We start from the raw sequence: 23785 nt of genomic DNA, 5'->3' as shown, positions 1-23785 counted from the left end.
TGCGTGCGAGCGAGGTTGCTCCCTTAAAGACCAGAAAAGAAACTGAGCCTGCGTTCCGAGCTATCACGGTCAGCGATCGATTCCATAATGAAATGGGTTGTTTTGGAACTCACGCTCTTCGATAAAACTAGCAGAGCCGAAAGGCCCGCCATGTTGAATTCATACATCGTTATAAACCTCTAAGAGAACGGGTCGGAACGTATCTCGAGGAAACTTAGGGTTTCATCAAGTCTAGTAGGGAGGACACGACCCCAGCCGAATCCCATCTCGTTCTCTTTCTCTCCTACCCGAAACTTTGAACCCGTGAGGTTTTTCGAAAAGAATAGGGGAATTAAGTTACCGGTGTCATGGTCTATCTGACTTATGCCGTCATTGGTCTGGGTGGGTGTGTGGATGAGTGAGGTGGGATCAAACATGGACTGAAGCAGCTGCATTATACGCCTTTAAAAGCCGACGTCCGATCTCTCCGCAATTCAGCTATTGGCTGCATGTGAGGAAAGTGCCGCATATTTTATCGTAAGTTTTTAAGCCTTGGATACGACCACAAAAACCAGTAGTGCACATAGCAAAATAGTTGTGATTTTATTAGAACCCTTGAAATTATTTTCACAAATTCGTTCTTAGTGTAAAAAGTAGCTAAAAAAAAAAAGCGGCCTACGTCAGGATTAACACTGTGGTTGATAATCTTTCTTTTTTTTTTTTTTAATTCAAATGTATGATGTGATCAACCTGAGAAAATGCACTTCCGTAGTTAAGATTTCTTACAGCATAAATGTTAGAAATGCGGATGATATATACAAGAGCGAGGGCAGGACACGTTTTACACGTTTTCTCGCGTGCATAGAGAGACAGTATCAGACAGTGGCTGTTTATAATACTGTCTTTATAGAAGGTGGCTAGTCTCAAAGTAGAATGCTCGTCGCGTACGACACAAAACGTAAAACATGTCGCCCTTATATGACCTTTGCGTCTTGGTAAACTGCGCCACTTCCTGGGTTAAGAAGTGAAAAATTCAAAGATGATGCACGGAAGGTTAAATTTTTTGATGGACTAAATCCCGGTTTTAGGCCAGCTAGTTAAGTAGCAGATCATTAATCCGGTTATACCTTCTTCCGGAGAATTTTCAACTGAGTGCGGTAAAAACCAAAGCCAATCAAAATAGAGGCAAACAGCCTGATGAACGAATCAGAACTGGCTTGAAGCAAATAGCCGGCAGCCGAAGCCAAGTCTTGCGAGGGAAAGTACGCGCAAGAAAGTGATGATTGAATAAACTTCAGATAGGTTGAAATATGAGTAACATTTTTTTAAAGTAGTGGCAAACAGGCCAATGGAGCAATCAGAACTGAAGCAAATAGCAGGCAGCCGAACCCAAACGCGGGGTAGTACGTTAAGCAGCTCACGGTTGATTTAACTGCTGATTGGGATAAAATCGGACTGTGCCACCAAAATATGATTAATTTTCTTGCCAGCACCCTAAACCTCACCACAAAGAACAACGCTTAAAACGTCAAAAGATACAACTTTTTAGTTCAGGGCTTAAAAACCGGGATTTAACTGTGTGAAAACAAGCTGTAGCAGGAGCTGGCTGTTGCTTTATATTACAATATTCCACCAGCCCTTTTGAACTATTAATTTCTAATATATTGCCTCTACAAATTCTGAATAATTTCAGAGCTGAACTAATCAGGTTTACTTTGTTATTCTCATCTGCCAAACACTGGCGAAAACTTAAATTAACATCACAGGCATCCCATTCTTGGGTTCTCCTGTGTAAATGTACGTATTATCTGGGAAGCTAAAGATACGTTTAACTCTAAACGTAATGGCTAGTTCTATATATTTACAGTCACCCACTCAGACAGCGCACCTATCAGCGGCTCTTATCAGCCTAACAAGAACCCCCACTAGCCCGCGCAAAGAGATCTAAAACTCCCTTCAAAACGTGCAGAGATCTTTCACATATATTACACTATCTGCAAATACCACTGCGACTACATATAGTAGTTTAGCCCGCGCGCAAACTGTCCTATTTGGGCGAGTGAAGCGTGCCGCGCGAGAACCCCTCGGTTCTCTCCCCCGCCCCTCGCTTTCGCGTCTCCTCTCGCGTGCCTCTCACGTGTCTACTTTTCACAACATTCCCCAAATGGAGAGCTTTCTCGCAGGCTAGTAGTAGTATCACATCACTGCACAGGTTGTGGACTGCATGGGGTCCTCCTCGTTTACTACGTATGTAGTTTTTCTCAGCTTGGCTGGCGTGTGCTTTACTTGGTCATAGACACTGAAAGAGATTAACAGAGCTAAGTCATGGTGAGTTCAACTTTTTTCGGGCATCGTTTCGGATACTTGGAACTCTGAACGACAGATATCATATGATTCTATCAAAGAAAAATCATAGTTTAATCGGTTTTTTGGTTATTTTTTCACCAACACAGAAGCTACTCGTTGAAAAAGTTGTGGCCCAGTTTTTTTTCAAGTTGCAATACTTTTCCATCCTGAACATTGACAGGCAAAGACATGCAAAAATATCATATGATTCTATCACAGAAAAATCATAGTTTAATCGGTTTTTTGGCTATTTTTTCGCCAGAAGCTACTCGTTGAAAACGTTTTGGCCCAGTTTTTTTCAAGTTGCAATACTTTTCCATCCTGAACATTGACAGGCAAAGACAGCAGTAGAGTAATTTTAAATAAAACTGAGCCATTATCTCAGGATCTTCTTTCATTTCAGTGTTTGAAATTTGTGCCACAAAATCGTGATACAGCTCCCTTATACCGTGCTGTAAGAACTTTCTTAATTTAAAGTCGAAAGAGCTGCATGATCAGTAACTACCAAATTGGAGTAAAATTTAAAAGTAAAAGGAGAATCGTTTCCTCTTCCGGTTTTGTCCGAAAGAGGTCGATCGCGCCGCTTTGAAATAACTACAAACGCTAAAGAGATAATTTTTTAATCACACTCAAAGAGGGCACAAAACTGGGATTAAGTCGTAATTTTATTCTCACGATAAAGTCTTACACTGATGAAGAGAATCACACAGAAAAATACGAAAACATCTGTTTTTGGAGGTTTCAGCTGAGACATACCTTTGAAGAGGAGATCGAACAGCTTGCACACAAGACACTTCAAGCTTGGGTCTAAGGCAACGTTTTTTTGCTCCTTTCGGGGAAAACAGCTAAAGAAAGGATATCACGAGTGAGAGAAATAACAACCTAGTTACCAGAGAAACCATGGAAACTAGCGTGATTCTATAACTGAGGTGTTTTAGTAAGCTCCTGTGTTGATATCATTTCTAGGCAAACTATAAAAGCAAAGCGGTTAACCCTTCGAACTCCGCATCTGGAGGTCCAGGATTCAAGCCTCGCCCGTCGCGTTGTTTCCTTAGACAAGAAACTTTACTTCACTTTGTTTCTCTTCGCCCAGGTGTGTTTACTAAAAGGCTTCCGGCGACATAGTGTTGTGGGGGGGTGGGGGGGGAGGGGACCCTGCGATGGACTAGCATCCCGTCTAGAGGGGAGTAGTAATCGTCATGCTAAAGAAACCGGGATAAGCCTCAGCCGTTTGGGCCTTCGGCTCGTGTGCGCCTTTACCCTTTTTTTATAAAAGCAAACTAACCTCCACCTCTCGGTTTTCCTTAAAGGACATTTTTCTTTTCTGAGCCCGTGTTCTTACACCGTTATGCCCAGCAGTCATATCTTGATTGTTTGCGGTTTCAGCAACCGTTTCACCGGTACTGGTAGCTTCTTCACGATTATTCTGATTCCATTCACCCTGTTCTGTTAGGGAACTCGCGCAAGCAGTAGTGTTTGTTTCAGTCTTGATCCATGGAGAGTTGATGACAGTTTCTTTGCTCCGTGTTCGTGTGTTCGGTCTTCTAACCGGTGTGCCGCTGCCGACGGGTTTTCTTGCCTTGGTTTTGGAGGACCAGGGCGTGATCGATTTGTTTAGCATCTCTTTTCTTAAAGGGTACAGACTATCTTTGATGCAAACTGCGGGACTTGAACATTCCGCGCCTGAATCCTGCAAGTCACAGTTACAAGGAAAAGAAAAATTAAAATGGACCGCCCGTTACATGCGAACTTTAATGCACGCCAATAACTAAAATTTTTTCTCTAACTGCGAACTTTAACCCTAATTCAAATACACGTTTTCCAAACTCCGTTTGACTTTGTGGATCGAAACTTGAACGCACTTCATTTTAAGTAATTATGACCAAGCTTTAGTTTATTGGGATGAGCGCTATGCAATACAGCGCGTTTCTGAATTTTGCCAGTGTCATATGTATCCCAAAGTGACCGTAGAATTGTAGGATGTGAGCAGAACAGTGAAACCTCGTTATAACGAAACTCTATATAACGAAGTCCTCGATATAACGAAAGATTTTCTTTACCCCAGTAATAGTAAAACATATGGAAAAGAACCTCGATATAACGAAACCTCGTTATAGCGAACAAATGTCCCCAGTTCCTTGGCTCTTCGTTATATCGAGGTTCGACTGTACCTCTTAGTCTAAAGACTCCTGAAGTGGTATTTATTATGTTTCAAAGAGGATACAACGTTTGAGTTTCAACTTTGTGGTATGAGAACTGCGAGTTAAATTACTTTGAAACCTCCAAATGTCGCGTCCAGGGCGCTTTTTTGAAAATTCATAGCCTAGATGGGAGAGTTGATTCATTAGCGGGTGCTTGTTTCGTCATTCAGGATTCGGTCTGAGTATGACTTTGTTTTTACGCCAAGTGATCACAAACTGTGAAACATAATAGCAACACTATAGTTGATGGGGGGAGGGGGGTTAGATTACGGGGCTAGGGGTGAGCTCATTTGAAGCAATTCAAATGAAAGCCGCCTATTATATGACAGCATTATCCGTCCAAGACATTTGCTGACAGTAGATGAAAAGTCTTAGTTTGAAAATATATTCACTATACAATCTATAGCCTCTCACACGTGGTTAACTAACCTGTCGAATCAGACTCAGTCCTAAGCGAGCTTTCTTGGCCGCGGACCTTGTCAGAGGAGTGGATCTTTTCGGTAATTCAAAATCCTTAGGCTTTCTTAAGGAGGCTCTGCAAGTTTTGAGGTTGCTGGAAACCAAAGCGAAAGTATAGATAGATAAAGAAAAGAAACTGTCAAAGTGATATTCACACTGACTAATCGTGCTTTCCTTCACGACAGTTAAACTGGAGCAGTTGTGTTATTGAACATTATTAGAGTTGAAGCTTCACGTATGTATGCTCCCTGACTATATACGGTAAACGTCAGATTGAAGTTGAGAATCTCTCAAAATAGAAAATGAGTAGACAAAAACAGCTCAAAACAATTCTTACCGATAAAAAATTGCGTGAAACTACCAATTGAGGCGAAGAAATAGTGAACAGTAAACGACAAGTAAAGAGGAAACTTGGTCACGTGGTGCAAATTTGCGTTTGCCGTTCGACGTAAACGTGATGCTTAACCTCTCTATTATTATTATTTTATTCCACGTTAAATTTTTTTTAAAAAAATGCTATTGATGTAGGCCCTGGTATTAGGCTACGTTCACATGGCATGATCACACGAACTTTCAACCGGTTGAAAATTCTTCTACCCTGGGTGCCAGAGGATTTTTATGCACGGTTTCCGGTTTCGGTCAAATCTTAAAATGTGACCCGCCCGTGCTTCGCCGCTCGTGTCTTCGGCCTTCGGCCGACGAAGCTCCTCGTCGTACGCGAGAAAAGACCTCTGGTGCCCAGGGTAAAATTCGTCTGGTACCGCATGAAAGCAGCCTTAGTCTGCAAAGGTACAAAAACGCTTTACTAACCTGATGGCATCCCTAATACAGTTAAACCAATTCACCGCTTCCATTTTCGACTTCGAATACAAAAGCAAAGATTTATCTTTGCATGTTATCTGTAATGAGATAAAAAAAAGGTAAACACTATAATCGATCCCCAAGGAAACAAGCACACTTCCGGTGTAGTCTACGTCACTTGTTTGTCTAAAACCGCTTACCTTGAAGAGAGCCCCAGCACCGGAAGTATCTTCATTCTCTGTTGAGCCGCCTAACACTTGCTCCAATTCACAATCGATCAGCGGTAACACACGACGGCACAGGTAGGAGCTGTGTGCAGTGGATAGTAAAAACAATTAATCTTGTTCTGAAGTACACAATAGAATACTCTACCACAGGACCCGTGCAAAACTATGTGATCATGTGAGCACTCGCATCGGTAGTTTAAATCGAAAAATGCATGAAAATTACGAAAGGTTCGTTTTAACCCAAGAAATATGAGTGATTCATAAACATGAATCCAAAGCGAATTGAGGTTAGGGTGAAGGGTACTTTCTGTATAGCGTAAATCCCATATTTAGTCCCCCTTTCAAATAAGCCCCCCCCCCCCCCCCTTTCAGGAGAAGAACGTAATCAACCCCGCCTCTTTTAATGCCTTCTCCCCTCCCCTTTATTCTTGAACGATAGACTGTGTTTATTAATCACAACTGTAACACTTCACGCGGACTGATCCGGTATGATTTATTCACGTGCTGAAACTCTGAAAGTCCGGATTTGTTTTGGATCTTCGGCTACTTGTATGACCTCCAACTTTATGTGCTTAAGCTTTTCCAATTCGCGTCCTAGTTTGTATGAAGAATTTACACGATCATCTTCAGTAAATTTAACAAGCCCCTCCTCTCTAATAAACTAAGTCCCCCCTCAAAAGTGTTTGAAATAAATAAGCCCCTGGAAGTGGGTACCAGAAGTTTATTTCTCGCGTGCGGCTGGATGTTTCGGTGTCGGATGCAGGCCAACAGATCTTCGGCCAAAGGCCGAAAGACTTGTCTGAAATCGGAAACCGAGCATGAAAAGTCTGGGGTATAATCCTAGATTGTCCCGAATAGACAACCTAAGGTCTCGACTGTCTTTCCTTCGTAAAGGCAAAATAAAGAGGTTTTAACACTGTAGATATTTGAACCGTGTACCGTATTTTGCTCTAAGTGTTTTCTTTTAGTGTCAAAATGGTGTTCGATGCGAGTATGACTCCAATTATCTTGAAAGTTCAACCGCACTTTCTCCTCGTCATCACCACATTATAAAAGTTACGCACAAGGAAAAACAAAGGCCTTTGAGGTTTATTTAGCTAGAGATACGATGCAACCTTCCAACGAGAAGAAAAAAAGAAGTTTGTAGCATCCTTACGGCCCTACCTTTGTTCCTTTTCCACTGAGCCACTAATTTTGGCGTAAATTAGAATGTCCGAGAACAAGAAAAACATTCTTTCCTGGGATCCTCGGCTGCACACCTGCAGATAAAAAACACGTGTCAAGTGAGGAACACGCCCAAGACCACATGGAAGAACACGGCTTTCCGTTTTCCGTAAACTGATCATTTCACTCACAATTCTTGTGATCCACTCCTATAGCCTTTGCCAGAAGCATATAACCCCGATCAGGGTTATATGCTTCTACCTTTGCAAGGACTAGCTTTTCCGCTGCATTATTTAAAATCTTATTGAGTATCTTATCGTTTTGACTGGGATTCTAGTAGCCTGAGAAAACAGCCGACATCTCCGACGCCACCACCGGTTCACACCCGAAATGATGTCTGAGCAACGACTACAGAAATTCCATATCGATGACGTGTTACTAGCCAGGTTTGGGCAGTAAGTGCTTCTGATTGGTTGAAACAAATTTCGCTCAGGGCACGACCAATCAGAAACGTTACCAAAATCTCAGCAATGACACGTTGTCATTAGCATGGAATTTCTCCAGTCGTTCCCCAGACGTCACGGCTGTATTATCAGGCTAGGTTTTTCGTTTTCTTTTCTAGGTTTCTCGGTGTATGATATTTTGTTCACATAAGATTAAAACAGGGTATTTTTGACTAACACAGATAAGTAAGAAAAGATGGATACACGCAAGGTTTAAATACAACTTAGCAATTTAACAATATAGATATCCAATTTTTTATCGGGTTGTATATGATAATTGTAAATGATCTCTACGATTTTAACGATTAGTATACTTCACTCTCTGTAACGTTTGTTATGTATTTTGACGGGCGAAATAAGGACATTTATTATTATTTGTTATTATTATTACAAGTAAATTCAACTGTACCTTCAACAATGGCCCCTCTCTTATAAAAAGCCTCCCTAAAAAGAAAGAGAAACAGCATTTACCTTTATATAACACTGAGTAGAAAGCGGGCGAGTGAAATTAGGAAGTTTCATGTTGCAGTCGTGCAACAACGGATAAGAAATGTACCAAAAAGCATGATACACTTGCAAAGTTGTTCTTTTTCTGATCTAAACCTATTGCTTTTTTGCTGTTGCAAAAACTCTCTATTGTTGTGATCCAAAAATTTTGCATCCATAGTAATGTGACATCACACCTCTCTTCTCCATTGTATAGCTCCTTACTTTAGGAGTAAACACATTGTATGACCTGCTATGAGGTAGTGAACTGAAGTGGTGTTACCATATGCAGACATGTGTGTAGCTTTGGCTCAGTCAGTATAGCATACAGTATTCTTTACCTTCATTCATCACAAAAAGGCTTTTATTTATAAAAATTTGCAGTGTAATTACCTGGTGCCAGTATTTTTGGAGCACCTTCTCCAGTCAGTGCATTCTGAATGGATAACATTTTCTGGAAATTCTCCCGCTGCCGAATGTTTTCATTTATATGATGAGCAACTTTGTTTATTTCAACTGTGGCCTCTGAGAAAAAAAATTATCCAGTAGTCAAATTAGAGAGGTCAAAAGCTTACATTTATAGAATAATTCATGTAACTAACATATACCAGTAGATGAAAATAAAAGAGACAACATTTATGTAAGGCTTCACCTTGTACAGTGTTTACTGAACAATAAATTTTAATTAGTGAAAAGTTTGGGTCTCAAGTGAAGAAGAAATCAAGGCAAAGTAGGAGACAGTTTGAGTCTGGAGGAGGGGGACACTTTTGGAAGTTTGGGTGAATGCACCACAAACAGTCACCCCATGTTCAAGGTTTCTGGTCCAGAAAGACACCCTATAGTCTCCCCCGCAACCATTTCTTGTCTTGTCATGCAATTCTCCTCCCCAGCAATGGATCTTGTGTGATTTGTGCACCTCAATACTTGGTTGACCAACATATTGGCCGATAGTGTCGACTGATACTCACCCAAGGGGTGCACAAATTACACAAGATCCCAACTGGACACCCTAAGACACAAGACCAAGAAATTGTATACCCTGTTTATGACTCCAGACCCCATACTTTTTTTCAGTTGCAAATACCTGTTTCTAAGGCAAAAATTCACGGGTAGTCCCCCAGGGGTTTTGAGCAAAAATAAAGAATGATCAAGCAGTTCTTTAGAAATCATGTTGGGTTTTCTTTCTCTTTTGCTATGTTACATATATTATTTTTCTTGCTATGGTAAAATTGTTCTGAATTATAAGATACCTTGCAATTTGTCAAAGTCAGGATGATCTCTTGGAGTTTTGTTCAACAGACTTTCCAGTAACAACTTGTACCTAAAAATTATGAAAAATATAATGATTTATTATTATAATCATCATTATTTAACTTATTTTTAATAAATGACATCCTTACCTTGGAACTCTCTGAACAGGAGTTATAAGTAAGGCACCTAGATTTAAACCCTTGCATTCAGTACGCATCTCCTGAGCTTTCTTAAAAGTTGCAAAATCATTATTCTTCTTTTCCCATTCCTGTAAAAAGAAAGAATCACAGAAAAATGAAATGTTCAATCATTTATTGTTGTCTATATATATGCAACCCAGCTGTTTTTCTTTTAAATTAAGGCTATTGACAAAAGATGAATCATGCCAGATCAGATCAAGTCCTGCTATTATGTTATCCCTAAAAACTCACTTGCCCAATAGGCATGAGTCCAGGCAAGTCATCCTCTAACAAAATCTTTAACTGAGAAAAGTGAGAAGTGGTCCCAAGCAAGAAAATTGTGAGAGCTGCTTGACCAAGTTAGGGCAAGCTTGAATTCAAGTTTTTTTTAGCACAGTTATTTATGTTTGTTGAGCAAAGTAGCATTATTCTGTGATTACTCACCTGTAGTTCAGACTGTGCTTTAGCAAAGTTGTTAGCATAGGTACTATAAAGTTTGATGAATGGTGCCAAGGCCAAAAAGGCATCACCAAGTCCTTGTGTCTCCATGTGACTCAGTAGTTCTCTGTTGACTGCCTGGATTGCTTCAACATTGGAGAAAATGGTGTTGATGGTATTTTGTGGAAGGATGCAGGCAACGTGTAGAGGTTCAAGAAAAAGCTGATAGGAAAAATGGAGAATATCCTAGTTTGAGTACAGCAGAATCCTGATTCCTCAAACCCTTGGTTTTTTCAAATTCAAGATTGCAACCACAACAAACTTTCCTTTACCATTCAAACACAGTGACTGTAATTTTACACCCAATTTTTCAGACCTCCCGATAATTATTGAAACCAATTAAATATTTGCTTTTCCATACATGGTTCACAGGATTTAACCTGTCATGTATTTGCTTTTATATCATCATGCTTCAAGGAATTTTAATCCTCATATGTTGCAGAAAGTGATGATAAAGTCTGAACAGTCAAAGCCCGCTTTATGGACACTCGCTTACTAGTAACATGGACACCTCATTATTACGGACAGTTTGCTTTCTCCCTAGGTCTGCAGGAAAAGGGAAAATTTTCCCTAAATTCAACCCACTTACAATGTAATATGGACCCCCTACAGCCCCTTTAGTGTCTGTATTAATGGGGTTGGATTGTACTATACAGTTACTGTAATGTTGGGCAGTTGACCGCCAGTTACTAGGATCCCTCATACAGGCTGTACGTTTAACTCCCTTCACTTAAAGTTCCTCACTTTTTCCCATAGGCTATTTAACTTACCCTCAATCACTGAACTTCCCAGTAAAGTGATTTTTTTAGGATTTCCCTTACAGGTAAAAGGTTTGTGTTACTGGGAGACAACTACATACTTAACACCATCATGCATAAACTAGCCTACGCATAAACCAGCCTTGATTTGTATTCACTTTTCCTCCCTATAGCTGCAGTAGTTTCTAGTTATTCACAGGGTGAACTATGGTTTAAAGAACTTTGACATCCTACAAATTATTAATGTACATTGCAGATTTCAAACCAACTGAGCTGATGATCTGGATGATCTGGATCATGATTGAAGATCCAAGATTACTGGAATCAAGGTACATCAAAATTAATGATCCGATGTATCCTTTCCGAGGGTGGATTCATACAATGTAGGTTCCTTTTGATCTGCTATGATCCGAGTGATCTCTGATCATTGATCCGGATGCAGATCATCCCAATGGAACACACCCTACATGTAAATGAAGTCTATCTTTGCAACTTCTAAAATCACTAAACTTAAAGCAAGGTAAGTTTATAAAATATTAGTATACACATTTGAAGCTAATTTTTAAAAACTGCTCAATGATAATCATACTCACAGAAGTGATGGCATGTAAGTGTTCTTGGTAAGTCTTTTCTGTGGCAAAAATCTCACTGATGACCTTCTTCCTTTTCCTAGCTAGAGTTTGGGTTCGGAGCATGTGGTTAAACTCTGCAGAAATTGCTTGGCTTGTTTGAGACAGTTGAAGAGAGAGGAATTTCTTGGCATTGTGCACTGTTAGAAAAAATAAATGCTGTTAACCCTTGAAGTCCATTATCCACATACATGATCAATAATGATCAAAACATTTTCCCTTTGTTGACCATTTTATAAATTCTCACTACCTCTTCTCTTGATGCAGTTAGTGGATATTGTGTAGAGAAAATGATGTTGGACACATCGTGCGCAATCCATTCAAACAAAATTTCCGCAAATTTCGGTCCAAAACTCAATGGATCAGTTTGGTCCAACTGGAAAAGTTTCGAAAAAACTGGACCACTTTTCCCAGTCGGACCGGTCTGAATTTGGGTTGAACGGATCGCAACCATCAACTCCTTCTCATTATTTAAGTGATACGAAGAGGAAAGCAAACCCATTTGAGATTATGCAGGGAAGCGGTAGTCAACTAATTACCACCCTCAGGCCAAGAAATAAAATCAACAAGTTGGATTGCACTTTGATTACGATTCAATGGATTCAATCTCTGGCTCTTATAACTACGGTCTACCTAAGAGCAATACAATTTGCGTGTTGCACAAAATGGATTGGAATAATATAGGGTTTTATTATGCACAAAAGACATAGGCAACCTCAACTTGCAAAGCAATAGTGTGATGCAATAGTCGATGCAACAAGATTTAGCAGGATCGATATAGGGATGTACGTACACAGTCCCCTCTACAAGTATACCTGGCCTCTGATCTGATTCATGATTATTCCTTCACGAAAATGAATATATTCTAACAAATGTGAATGAGTATGGTTTCTAAGATATTTCTTAATACAGTCAAACCTCTTTAATACGGACACCAAAGGGACAGAACCAAGTGTCCGCTTTACAGAGGTGTCCGTATTATAGAGGTAGGGAATGTATGATTTCTGGCATTTCTGGGAACAAACGAACGGTCCGTAATAAATAGGTGTCCGTATTACAGAGGTGTCCGTAAGGAGAGGTTAGACTGTACAGGTAAAAGGATATGCTGTTCATGATTACTTTAGTCTGTTAGCATCGTTACCCAAATTTGTTGCTGATTCAGAGCTACATATCCTTGGTCTTTACTTTACAGTAAATTTAGTCCTTCAATACATGTGCGTTAGAGCATAATTCATACTTGAAAATACTTATTAACGAAAAGGAAAACCAAACATTTGTTAAAAGCTACCGATTTAATACTCCAAAGGCAAAGTTTTCATACTCACACTTCGGACGAAAAGGACTGCCATTACCGTTAAGCGAAGCCATGACGCTTTCCAGTTTAACCTCGTTGAACGCGCTCGAAGGAAAGCAAATAGGTTCTAAAAATGTAGTGATGATCGTTGAATACTTAACTGTCAATCAAGTGGAAAATTGCACAGTGAAGCAACGCATTAAATTGTGAAAATTGTAAAAAAACGATCAACAGTTTCTCAACGTTCAAACTTCCCACCCTCCTTTGACGCAATGTGGACTGGGTACTAGACTAATCCCGCTGACCACACGTCCCGCGAGTGGTCAACCCTGGACGACACCCTGGACACAACCCTGGGGTCGAGGTTGGTTTATTTTAAGAATACACTAATTATCTCAAACAACAAAAATAAAGGGGGGCTACCTTTTCTATTTTTTCTCTTCAAAAATCCTGGCGAGAAGTATTTTTTACTGTCGTGCACGCCAGTAGGAACGTGCGTAACTCGCTCGTTAATCCTTTCTAACTTGTTACTATCCGACTTGCTCCAAAAATGCCACGTTAACCCGCAATAACCGGGGGAGGACAGCGGCCTTCGATGTATATTTGCAGTTTAGCTTCGATCCAGGCCTGGCTTCGATCGGTATGAGCTTACGGAATTAGGCGCATCAGTAAACCCGCGAAGTTGCCTTCTCACACGAAGCTGATATTTGCCCACAGAAGGTCAGGTTGCGATTAGCCTCCCACGCTGACATTCTTACGTAGGCTTAGCTACATAATTCTGGATTTTTTTTTGGAATTTTAGACATCTATAAGAATTTTAGACAATCTAGGGAATTTTAGGGGAAAAGTCGACAAATTCGCGAATTTTAGATCAATTTGAACATTCACCCGACATTTTGGCAACATTTCACGGAAAAAACGTTGGCAAAACGTTTTTTGTTGTATTCCTACCGGCCAAGAGAGGGCTCAGTCCGCTTACATGCTACATAAATGTCTAGAACACTGTCTACTGAGCCTCTCTCCTCCCCAGAGGCCTCTTTATGTCGCAAGGAGGCTGGGAGAAAGAAAAAGAAAGCGTGCGGGGCATGATGGGAAGGGGAAAAAGAAGGAAGCCTCTTGCCATCGTTCCCCGCCCTTGAAAAAACGCCGTGTGACAAGGGCGTAGGGAAAGTTGGTTATCATTAGAAGTTGCTCGCTCCGGGTTATGAGCCCAGCAGCCTTATAAATTACTGCTTCCAGAACATGGTCCTGAGACAAAGAGAGTTGATCACCTCACCATACTGATGAAAAAAGGAAATTCAACCAAGCTTGTTCGGCCAGCAATAAAAAATTCTAGTGAAGAACTGTTGTCTCTTTTCGGTTTCCTCCAATAACATGGGGATGTACAAGGAGGAAGACGGGACTGGCTTATCCCCGAGCACCACTCTCGCTGATATCAAACAGACACCGCTGGAGAGCATATAGCCTCTACCAGGCGTTCAGATAGTAAAGCTCAAAATAGGGCAAATGAAAAAAAGGTGTTTGATTAATTTTCACGCTATCCAACTTCGCAGAGCACGAAAAAAAACAAAGCCACACACTATTACAATGAATTTTCTCTTTAATCCTTAGCCAGTGGAATTACTCACGAGTGTTGCATGTGAATATAAGAAGGCCATGAACACAAGTGATACTTCAACCTTATCCCCTTAGAAAATAGGATCGAGGGGCAAAAGCCCTGGGGATGAGGTCTGTGATACTTATGAACAGGTTCTGGAAGGGTGGTGGGGGTAGTCTGATCCGAATTCCCGCTCCTTGTTTAACGACGCGGCATCAAGATTTTAGAGAATCCCGCATCCCGCATCCCGAGTAGCGGGCAAATTCCATATCCCGTCAAGAAATTTTGCGTTTTCCCAAATCCCTCACTACACTTTGGTCAAATCTCGGATGCCGAGAATGGCCTTCCAGACCCTGTTAGAAATATTACGTGTTGCAAAGAGGAGACCAATCAGCTGTTAGAAAGCTAAACCGAAAACAGCAATGGTTACAATTAGTTTGGGCCTTTTTAATTGGATTGTAATAGTGCTTCCTTAGCATTCATCAAATGTGAAAGGTTACTTTACAATCAACATTCTTGAAATTTGAGGTTTCCACGGCTTTCTAATACCAGAAGTCAGAACAGGCCGGCCGTACCGATCATTGCTTTTTAGAATGAAATAGGCTTTTTGGAAGTTTAAAACCCATTATTGTATGGCTGAATCCGAAAGCCGGCATGAAAAGAATCCTGCGTTCTGATGGCTACCCGAGCGGGCAACATGGGCTCATCTTGCCTGCTCGGGATTTCCCGCGTTGGCCCCCAACAAAAAGTTCTCTCTCTGGCCATATGATAAATCCTTTATTGACCAAGCTTGTTAGGTCAAGATGGCTGTATATTGGCTTCGTTCTTTTTTGCGTTTTTAATGACTTTGACTTTGTCTCGGGAAACGCAAAAAAAACTTGGCCAATATACAGCCACCTTGGTCAATAATGCATATTTACTGCCTACAAACACTAACAGTATTTAGGAATAGACTGATCTGGCTTTATGACTGGACCAGTAAGGCCACTACTACCTAAGAATAAATACGGGACATTTTGTACCTCACTTTCGAAAAGTAAGAACTGAGAACTCATTCCCAATCTGATATCTCTTCACTTGTTTAAGCTAATAGTTCTAATAATTTTGGTATAACATTGTAAATTGACTAGCCTCAATTTCCGAAATCACTTTGAGTCACTTACTCCTTAATTCACTGCACTGAGGGAGTGAGACCTGAAGTGATGTCAGAAATTCAGGCTAGTCAATTGACATGTTTGTTGTGGTGATGATTTTGGTATAAACATTACTTTTTTATTAAAATATGAGTGGACACAGAAAATCATCTTAGCCTCATATGGCATGATAGTCTCTGTTCACGTACAAAACGGCATGTTACATGGCCTTTTGTACCCCCTTCCTCCCACGGACATTTGCACTATTGACATTAATAAGAGACCAAAATGGTGTTCAAAAGTCACACCCTGTGGTAAGAAAAGAGGATCAAATTCCGCTACTCTTGGATATCACATCACACACAAAAAAAGACAACATTGTAATAAAGTTCAGAAGCAAAAAAGTATTTTTACCTTCAGCACCCTTCTTCTCTAAGTATGACGTTACAAAGGGACCATGATCTTCAACTAACAAGGTATTATAACTAACATAGATTTCAGGAAATGGTGCCAAAAACTTCTCATTACTGCTATCACAATCCCTGCCCATAACGAAGTGGGGGTGGGTTTAGGGGCGGGTTGGTGGGTATTAAGAAGTCAAATGTCAATGCCTCAAATTTGCCAGGAGGAGGCCATGGTGATGTCTTTATTTGACTGAGACATCAGCAGCAGACTCTTACATAAATTCGTTCTTATGTAGATATTAAGCAAATGTGCTATTATCCCATCTTATGTACCATCTATGGGATTTATACCTGTATTGGTCAGTGGGTTAGTGCATTTCTAAGCCTCAGATTGCAATAAAAAGCAATACCATCACCACACCCCATGACATTCTCGATATATTGCATTCATCTCCCTTCACAGGGGGAGCTGCTGTACACAGAATAGCTTTACTTATAACATCAATAATTTATGTACTCATAGTAGATCCCAACTCCAGACAAAAATAAAATACCTTAATTTACACTTCCATTAGTTACCAAGGGAAATATAAATTCTCATTTTAAAAGTTTCTTAACGACCGAATTCATTTTGACTGCACATACATGAACCTACAGTACATCTCATTATAAAAGATCAACTCCTTGTTCCTTGTCAAAAGAAACAAACACAAAGATTTTGTCCATTGCTGTACATTAAAAGGAGCTATGTCACATAATTTAACCAAAATTTAACAATTCAGCCATTAGTAACTGGGGACCAAATTGAGTGAAATTTAAAATGACCATATAGAAGAGTCAAGGAAGATTTAACTAAGGGCCCATGTATATGGAGAAATAGTCGCGGCTAGAAGTCGCTCGCTCACCCCAGTAACCCTGGACGAGCCAGATTTTCGTTTCCTTACAAAAAGTTGGCTTGGGTACAAGGATGACCCACCTAGCTGTGTCCCCCTTTTTCAATGGTAGGGTCACCCTCTGAGCCACTTTGGCTTGCTCAGCAGGGGAAACTTGGTCAAGACGAGGCAATCAGAGCATGCGCAAGCACTGTTGTCAGCTCTTGGCTTGGGCAAAGGGGGCAACTTTTTTCTCATATAAACGTTCGCTAAAGTCGACTTGGCTGGGAGGGTGACCTCTTTCCTGGGACCAATTTTCTCCATATATAAACAAGTAGGGCCTAACACAGCAAAATTAATTATACTAAAGAAGGCATGGTTTGATAACATTCAAAATTTTTGAAAACTTGTCAGTCCAAGAGTTTATCATTGTTTATCTTTGTTGTTTGTAACTTTGAATTACAATGCATGGGGAACATATTTGTTTGTTATAAACAGAGGGGATATGATGGTTATGTCACTTCACCATGGTACTCAAAATTTCTGGATCTCAACAAACCATGGTCCTGCAAATTAATGACAGAAAAAAAAAACTAAAAAATGGACATGTACGACTTTCCTGTGCGTGATCACTAAAAGGAACAAAATGGCAGCTCATTTTTCAAATGCACTTTTATGGCCATCTTTGTCAAGAAAGATTGTTGAGATCCAAAAAATTTATTACCATGGCAACCCTCACAGTTGTGACCATTTTGGTCGCCATGGTGCCTAAAATTTTGGAGCTGGCGACTTGATTTGTAAAAAAGTCTCCCTAAACCAAAAGAGTTGGTTGCCAAGTGGCGACCAAGCAAAAACTTTTACTTGGAGAGTTGCATGGGAATGTGATGTGACACTTCTCCTCTGTATTAAAGTTGAGGTTTCTTCCCGAGCAATTGTCAAACGAAACAAAATGGACTAAACTGCTGTGACATAGCTCCTTTAAGGCAAGGTAATGCCCACATGCAGAACAAGCATAAGACCCATTATCAAGTTGGAGCACCAGCCCCTTCAGCCAATCCCAGAACAAAGTTTCCTATCTCTGTCTTGCTGGGAGTTTCTGGCACTTCCCAAAAATCTTTATTTCCATGAATTTCATCTCGGCAAATGGGACAAGTGTTACTAACATCACTCCTGTAAAGGGAAATCAGCATACCGGTATATTGAAAGTACAGTTGTAGTTAAATAAGGAAGTGAGGGTAGGGGTGGGGCAGGGCTGCAAAAATTTTCTTTTTATAAGTAAAAAGGAGCAGGTTAAGCAAATTATGATAAATATTTTTAATAGCTATCCAGCCCCAGCACACACAGACTATACTTCACATCTATTTCCAGAACAAAACCCTATATTAATTTTATAACCATGTATTTTTACTGATTTATTTTTAATTGATCAGTTGGACTCACTGATACTGTTGTCACCATTTTCTTTACCACTAAATCAAGATGTAACAATAAATTTATTATAGTCATGACAAGGGATGAAGAAAATGTCTTTGTTATACCTCTCAGCTCAAGAATGTTGGATTCAAGAATGTGTCACATGCCGTGAGTCAAAACAATCTACCAGTAACTGTCTACAGAACTGTACATGCAGACTTGTGTGAGACCTGGACTCTGCCTTGAAACAGGGGGTAAATATACATGACATCTAAGTCAAGCAGAAAATAATACTCTTCACATTCACAGCAAAAAAATCAAATTACAAGTTGTTCCATTTTTAAGTTGGGAGGTATGACCAAACACTTCATGGGTGGCCCTTGGGGAAGCACAGAGAAATTTTTCTCTCATTAACCCTAATATTCTCCTTGCCTTATCTCCAGGAATATTGACAATCTCAGGGAAACAAAATTCACTTTTTCCCTTGTGCCCAGTCATTAAGTGTGTGGTGTCGTGCGACTTCCCACAATACCAACTAGGCATTCTCAGTATTCCACTAAAGCTAGTGAGGAGCTCAAGGCAGTAAGATACTAAGACATTGCACTGTAGGTTGATACTGAGTTCACAATATAAACTAGGTCAATAATTAAATAATAATAATATTAATAATAATAATAATATATTCTAAATTTGCTTTAAGTGCTTAAATCACAATCAGAGAAATGTCAATCATATCACTGACGATGTTTTCTTTACATAGGAGTTAAAATTGATGACTTACCATCTGTCAATACAAGTTTTACAGAAGCTGTGAACACATGCCAAAATGACTTCAGCCTTTTGATCCATACATATACAACACTCATCAGTGTCGGGTTTTTCTGCTGCTACTTCATCAACCCTAAAAAAAGTGGGAAAGAAATGGAAGAATATATGAAGGTCACCTATGGTGAAGGCATACGTTGATCAGTAGGAATCTGGCAACCATGCTAAAAATAGTACCAAAGGCAACAGATACACAAGATAATGCATCAGCAGAGAGCTTGGAGAAAACCCATAGAACAAGTGGGAGTATGTGCCTGAGCTTGTCATGAAATAAATCCAACAGAAGTGGTAGTACAATGAAACTTCCAAAAAACAAAAGTGCAAAGGAAATGAACAATGAAAAAATCATACTTAATAAGGCGTAATATGAGGTAAACGTTTCCTTTTGTATGTAAACATTTCATTGCTTATCACTGTTCTTGTGAAGACGTTTGTCAGTGAAAGCTCCCTTAAATGAAAACCCTTGGAACTTGGCAGAAAAAGTAGACTGCAAAACAGTCGGGTTTTTTTCTCAAAATCAGTAAAGAAATCGGTAAAGTGTGGTGTAAAAGTCTTACTGTTTTCAGCCTCGTTCCAGACCTTTTGTTTGACTGCTCGCGCGTACTTGAATATGCAAAAATACGAACTGTTTTGCAGTCTACAGAAAAACTGGAGCTATGCTTCTTGCAGGAATCGCCAAATGGAAAAGCCACAGGCAGAACAAGGAAACAAGTGCTAATTGGTGCAGTACACTTATTGAAACAATCCACATTTACTGCTTGCAACTACACTTAACTCTATTACAAGGCTAAACGAAACCTGTCTAGTCTTTCAGGACAAGTAGATTTTCTTCATGGGCATTCCAAAGTAACTTTTATAGAGCTCGATCATTTGCCCAGTTAGCAAAGGCGCAAGCATTAGTCACTTTGTAAATATTTCGCTAACTCATACTTAAGCAAGCAAATTATGGCCTCAGGTAGAAAAATGTGACAGCTGTTTGTCCAAAGGACAATCTGGAATTCAATTTTTTTCCGGCCCTGTGCAGTGTGTTAGTTAGTAAAAAAGAACCAAGTAGTAGCAGTATAGGATCATGTACTGCTAGCAATGACTCTTAACACTGTAAGTGAAGAAAAAACACCCAATACATGTACTAAATCATTTATTCACAACACTGTATTTAACAGTAATTAAAAACAATAACTGGATGAGGTTTTTGTGATATCCAGAATAATCAAGATCAAGGTAAAAGTTATTAGCTGAGGCCAAGAATCAACCTAGGTTAAAAAATGTTATCTTGAATTTAATTTTGACCTCTAACATCGATAGCTATACAGCATATGGGTTACATGTACCTTGTAAATATCATTGATACACAAAGAGATTCTCTGACTTCCTCTAGTCTTACTGGACATGATTCCCAGGACTGAAATTATTCAAAAATAAATTAATAATGTAAATACAACAGCTGACATTTGATTCTACACTTTGGAATTATTACAGTCAAGCAGAGAATGGAACAAGAGGGAACAGTGACCATTGACAAATAAGTGTGTTTGACAAGCAATGAGCAGAGAATTGAAGAACCACATTTTGCGATACTTAAAAAAGCACATAATGCAGACAGGCTCATCTAAAGTTTGAGGATATATACTGCATGGACTGGTGCCCAGGGGGGGGGGGTACTCTGGATTTCAAGTGACCGGGATAATCGAGGAATTTTTTTGGGTTTGAAATTTTCGCTTTCGGGATTTTTTTGGGTAAGAAAATTTTGGCTTGCAAGTATTTTTTGGGTAACTTGATTTAAGAAGCGACTTTTGCGTATTCAAAACAATCTGAAGATTTGTGATAGTTTCCGCGTATCCCGGCTGCGTAGTTCCTCTGAAAATTTTGATAGCTTGGAAATTTGGCATGGGAGTTTTTGGGGTTTTGGTTGAAACCCTGGGGATTTTTTGGGGTTTTAATTTTTGCCGCCATTTGATCATCCCTGTCACGTGTGTTGAGTATGCTTAATACCCAACAGCTCTTAGTACCTCTCCAATACAATCCACTCTCTCCCAGTCTTCATCTTCATGACTGTGTGTGTGCCTCAGTTGCTTTGTGATATCCCGATACAATTTGCAGAACTGTCTTAGGTCCATAACCCTTTGGCTTTCCACCTTAGAAGTTGAAGAATTTACCTACAGAAGAATAGAAAGCAAGGAATTAAAATCACTGCTATAAAGATACACAGCTTGGCAAGACCCAGCTATATTCTAACAAGCTTTTTAAATGAAAGGATTGACTCAGCGAGTCTTATTCATTCAAGAATTGGTTTCAAAGCATGGCACCTTTAAATTTAAAACTTCTTTGGAAAAACTCTCTTTTACATTTAGGAAGTGTCTGATCAGTATAACCCTGTACTGTTACGTAGATGGTTATTAAACTGATCTACATTCCTTCTAACAAAAGAGATCCTTAGGCCGGGGGTGGTGTGGTCATTCAATATTTTATACATTAAAATTGACTTTGCATAGTGCCGTCTATCATCAAGTGTTTCCCAAGAAAGAAAGTCAATTTAGTCTGTAGAGTGAATTAGCAAATGACTGGAATCTTTACAGTTTATCTTCCAATAATTTGCTGCAGGTGTACCACTACGGAGAACAGAACTCAAAATATGGACTAAGCCATATTTCTTTTCACCAGAATGGCTGTCTTTGCTATTACACATTCTTTTCACCATGAACATTGAAAATTACATTGGTATAGGTAATAGCATGATTACAGGGTTTGAGCTAGGATTTGATCATTGGGGGAAAATTTGTCCCCTTGGCTAAAATTTTGGGGGACATTTTCATTTTTAGGGGGACAGTAATTTGTACACCCTTCCTTCTTAGTAGGGCTTCTGATAGGTGTCGGACGAAAAAGTCAAATTTCGCGGGATTTTTAGGGACAAATTCGTGGAAAAATCAGCTGATTTCGCGGGAGTTTTCGGGGCAAACTTCACCGAAAAGCAATCAGTAAAAAACGGCCGATTTTGTGGTTATTTTCAAGGCAAATTTCGCTAGAAATCGATCGGTTTTGCGCTGATCAGACCAGCCTTTTTAACGTTTTTCTAACAGAGGTCATCATTCGCTCTTTCAACAACAATACGCTCCAGAAATGAACCAATGGCAAAGCCTTTAACATGATGGCTAGTGCCCAGTTTTTCCCAACCTAATCTGTTTGCACGTTTCAGTGACGAAGTTCCAAGATAAATTTGCAAGTTTACGGCAAGTAAATAGCCCTTATAGCTGAAATAAGTTTCAAATATGTTGGACAGACATGTATTTGATAAGATTTCTACCAAATTTCGCGGTATTTTTCGTGTTTGTGAATTTCGCGGCTCCGCGACCGCGCGAAAAATCAGAAGCCCTGTCTTAGATTTCCGACAAAAATAGCAGTAGAGCGTGACTGAAACGTAACTTTGAAATGAACTTTAAAGGTGCGATAAAATATACTTTCCACGTTCTGTTTCAGCTTGCAACTTCTGTACCGAAATAAATCTCTTCGTGTGTGCCTCCTTTCGAGTTTTTTCCCTTAATTTTGAAGAGGACAAATTGTCCCCTTGGCCGTTTTTTAAAGCGACAATTCCAATTGCAGTGCAGGATTGGCGCAATGGCCCAGCCTGGCTCAAACCCTGTGATTAGTAGTGATATTTGGCATAAATACCACGAGTGATATTTCAAAATTGTTATACGTAATTTCATGAGCCGTTAGGCGGGTGAAATTTGAGACAATTTTGAAATATCATGACTGGTATTTATGCCAAATATCACAAACAAATCATGCTATTATTTGTTTATACTACTACCCGCAAAAGGTTTGTAATTTTCACATGTAGGTATTTCAAATTAAGCTGAAATACCACTGCTCTAAGCCAATCAAATTGCAGTAATTTTTCATGTAGTAGTATAAACCAATAAATTGTCACCTTGTAACAAAATATCCTTGTTGTAGCTTTCCACAAGTATCCATAATAATGCTCCTCAGAGGGCTCTTTAATTGTGAACATTATCTGATGTCCTCTATCCTCTGCAAAGGTTTTGAGTCTATGCAACAGAAAAATATTGTTCATGACTTGAGCTTAACCTAACAGTAGGTGTAAAATGTGCATACAGTTGACTCCCGATAACTCGAACCTTCAAGGGAAATCCAAAAAAGGTCGAGTCATGGGGAGTTCAAGTTATCGGGAGCTTGAAGAAAATAGCCAAAAGTAAGGTAAAAAACAGTTTTTACTGTACAGTGAACATTTTAATCACATGTTATTGTAGAAATGTTAAGTGAAAATTGAAAGATACTTTTAGATAATAAATCAGAACATAACGTAACAAAACATAGCCTAAATAGAGCATGCGTTTTACTGTTTTGAAAATAAAGCTGTTTCACGTTAGATTTGTGACAACAACATCAGCCTCCACTAGTAAACTATATAAAGTATATGTCTACAACACGTCAATGGGACTTCAAAATCCAATGTTTTGGACTCTAGTACACAGTTTTTTCCCAACCTTTTAAGCGCTCAAAACAAGGTTCAAGTTATTGAGGGTACAATTATATAGAAATGATCTGAGGGGAAACAAAGATTACTTCGAGTTAGCAGGAGGATCGAGTTATCGAGGGTTCAAGGTACTAGGGTAAAACTACAGTAAATGTATAAAGAAAATCCAGGGGAAATTGTTTTGGTTTGAGTTAGTTTGAGGTTCAAGTTAGCGAGGGTTTGAGTTATTGGGAGTCAACTGTAATAATATTGTAAGTAGTAGTCTGATCAA

At 39.6% G+C, this 23785-nt stretch overlaps 2 protein-coding genes across 2 annotated transcripts in view; both read right to left on the bottom strand.

Annotated features, from left to right (window-relative positions):
• Positions 1 to 706: 706 nt before the first annotated feature.
• On the bottom strand, positions 707 to 13025 carry LOC140941117 (rho guanine nucleotide exchange factor 39-like). The gene is made up of 14 exons (XM_073390083.1): positions 12807 to 13025; positions 11446 to 11621; positions 10041 to 10256; positions 9567 to 9685; positions 9417 to 9487; positions 8560 to 8691; positions 8090 to 8124; positions 7178 to 7272; positions 5987 to 6095; positions 5796 to 5884; positions 4956 to 5079; positions 3611 to 4015; positions 3082 to 3170; positions 707 to 2278 (listed from the first exon to the last, which is right to left on the bottom strand). The coding sequence occupies exons 1-14, from the start codon at positions 12847 to 12849 to the stop codon at positions 2176 to 2178; spliced, it is 1806 nt and encodes a 601-aa protein (XP_073246184.1). The 5' UTR covers positions 12850 to 13025; the 3' UTR covers positions 707 to 2175.
• Positions 13026 to 17682: 4657 nt separating this feature from the next.
• Positions 17683 to 23785, bottom strand: part of LOC140940533 (RING finger protein 141-like) — a 9247-nt gene continuing 3144 nt past the window's right edge. The window contains exons 3-7 of the mRNA XM_073389518.1: positions 22948 to 23065; positions 21029 to 21175; positions 20351 to 20421; positions 18976 to 19095; positions 17683 to 17951 (exon numbers count right to left, since the gene is read on the bottom strand). Of these exons, the coding sequence (XP_073245619.1) occupies positions 17807 to 17951; positions 18976 to 19095; positions 20351 to 20421; positions 21029 to 21175; positions 22948 to 23065 (601 nt within the window). The 3' untranslated portion in view covers positions 17683 to 17806. The remainder of the gene's footprint in view (positions 17952 to 18975; positions 19096 to 20350; positions 20422 to 21028; positions 21176 to 22947; positions 23066 to 23785) is intronic.

This window comes from Porites lutea, chromosome 6 (genome assembly GCF_958299795.1).
Source record: "Porites lutea chromosome 6, jaPorLute2.1, whole genome shotgun sequence".
Taxonomy (NCBI): domain Eukaryota; kingdom Metazoa; phylum Cnidaria; class Anthozoa; order Scleractinia; family Poritidae; genus Porites; species Porites lutea.
The sequence above is the reverse complement of the archived record's forward strand: the minus strand, read 5'-3'. Positions and strand labels throughout refer to the sequence as shown.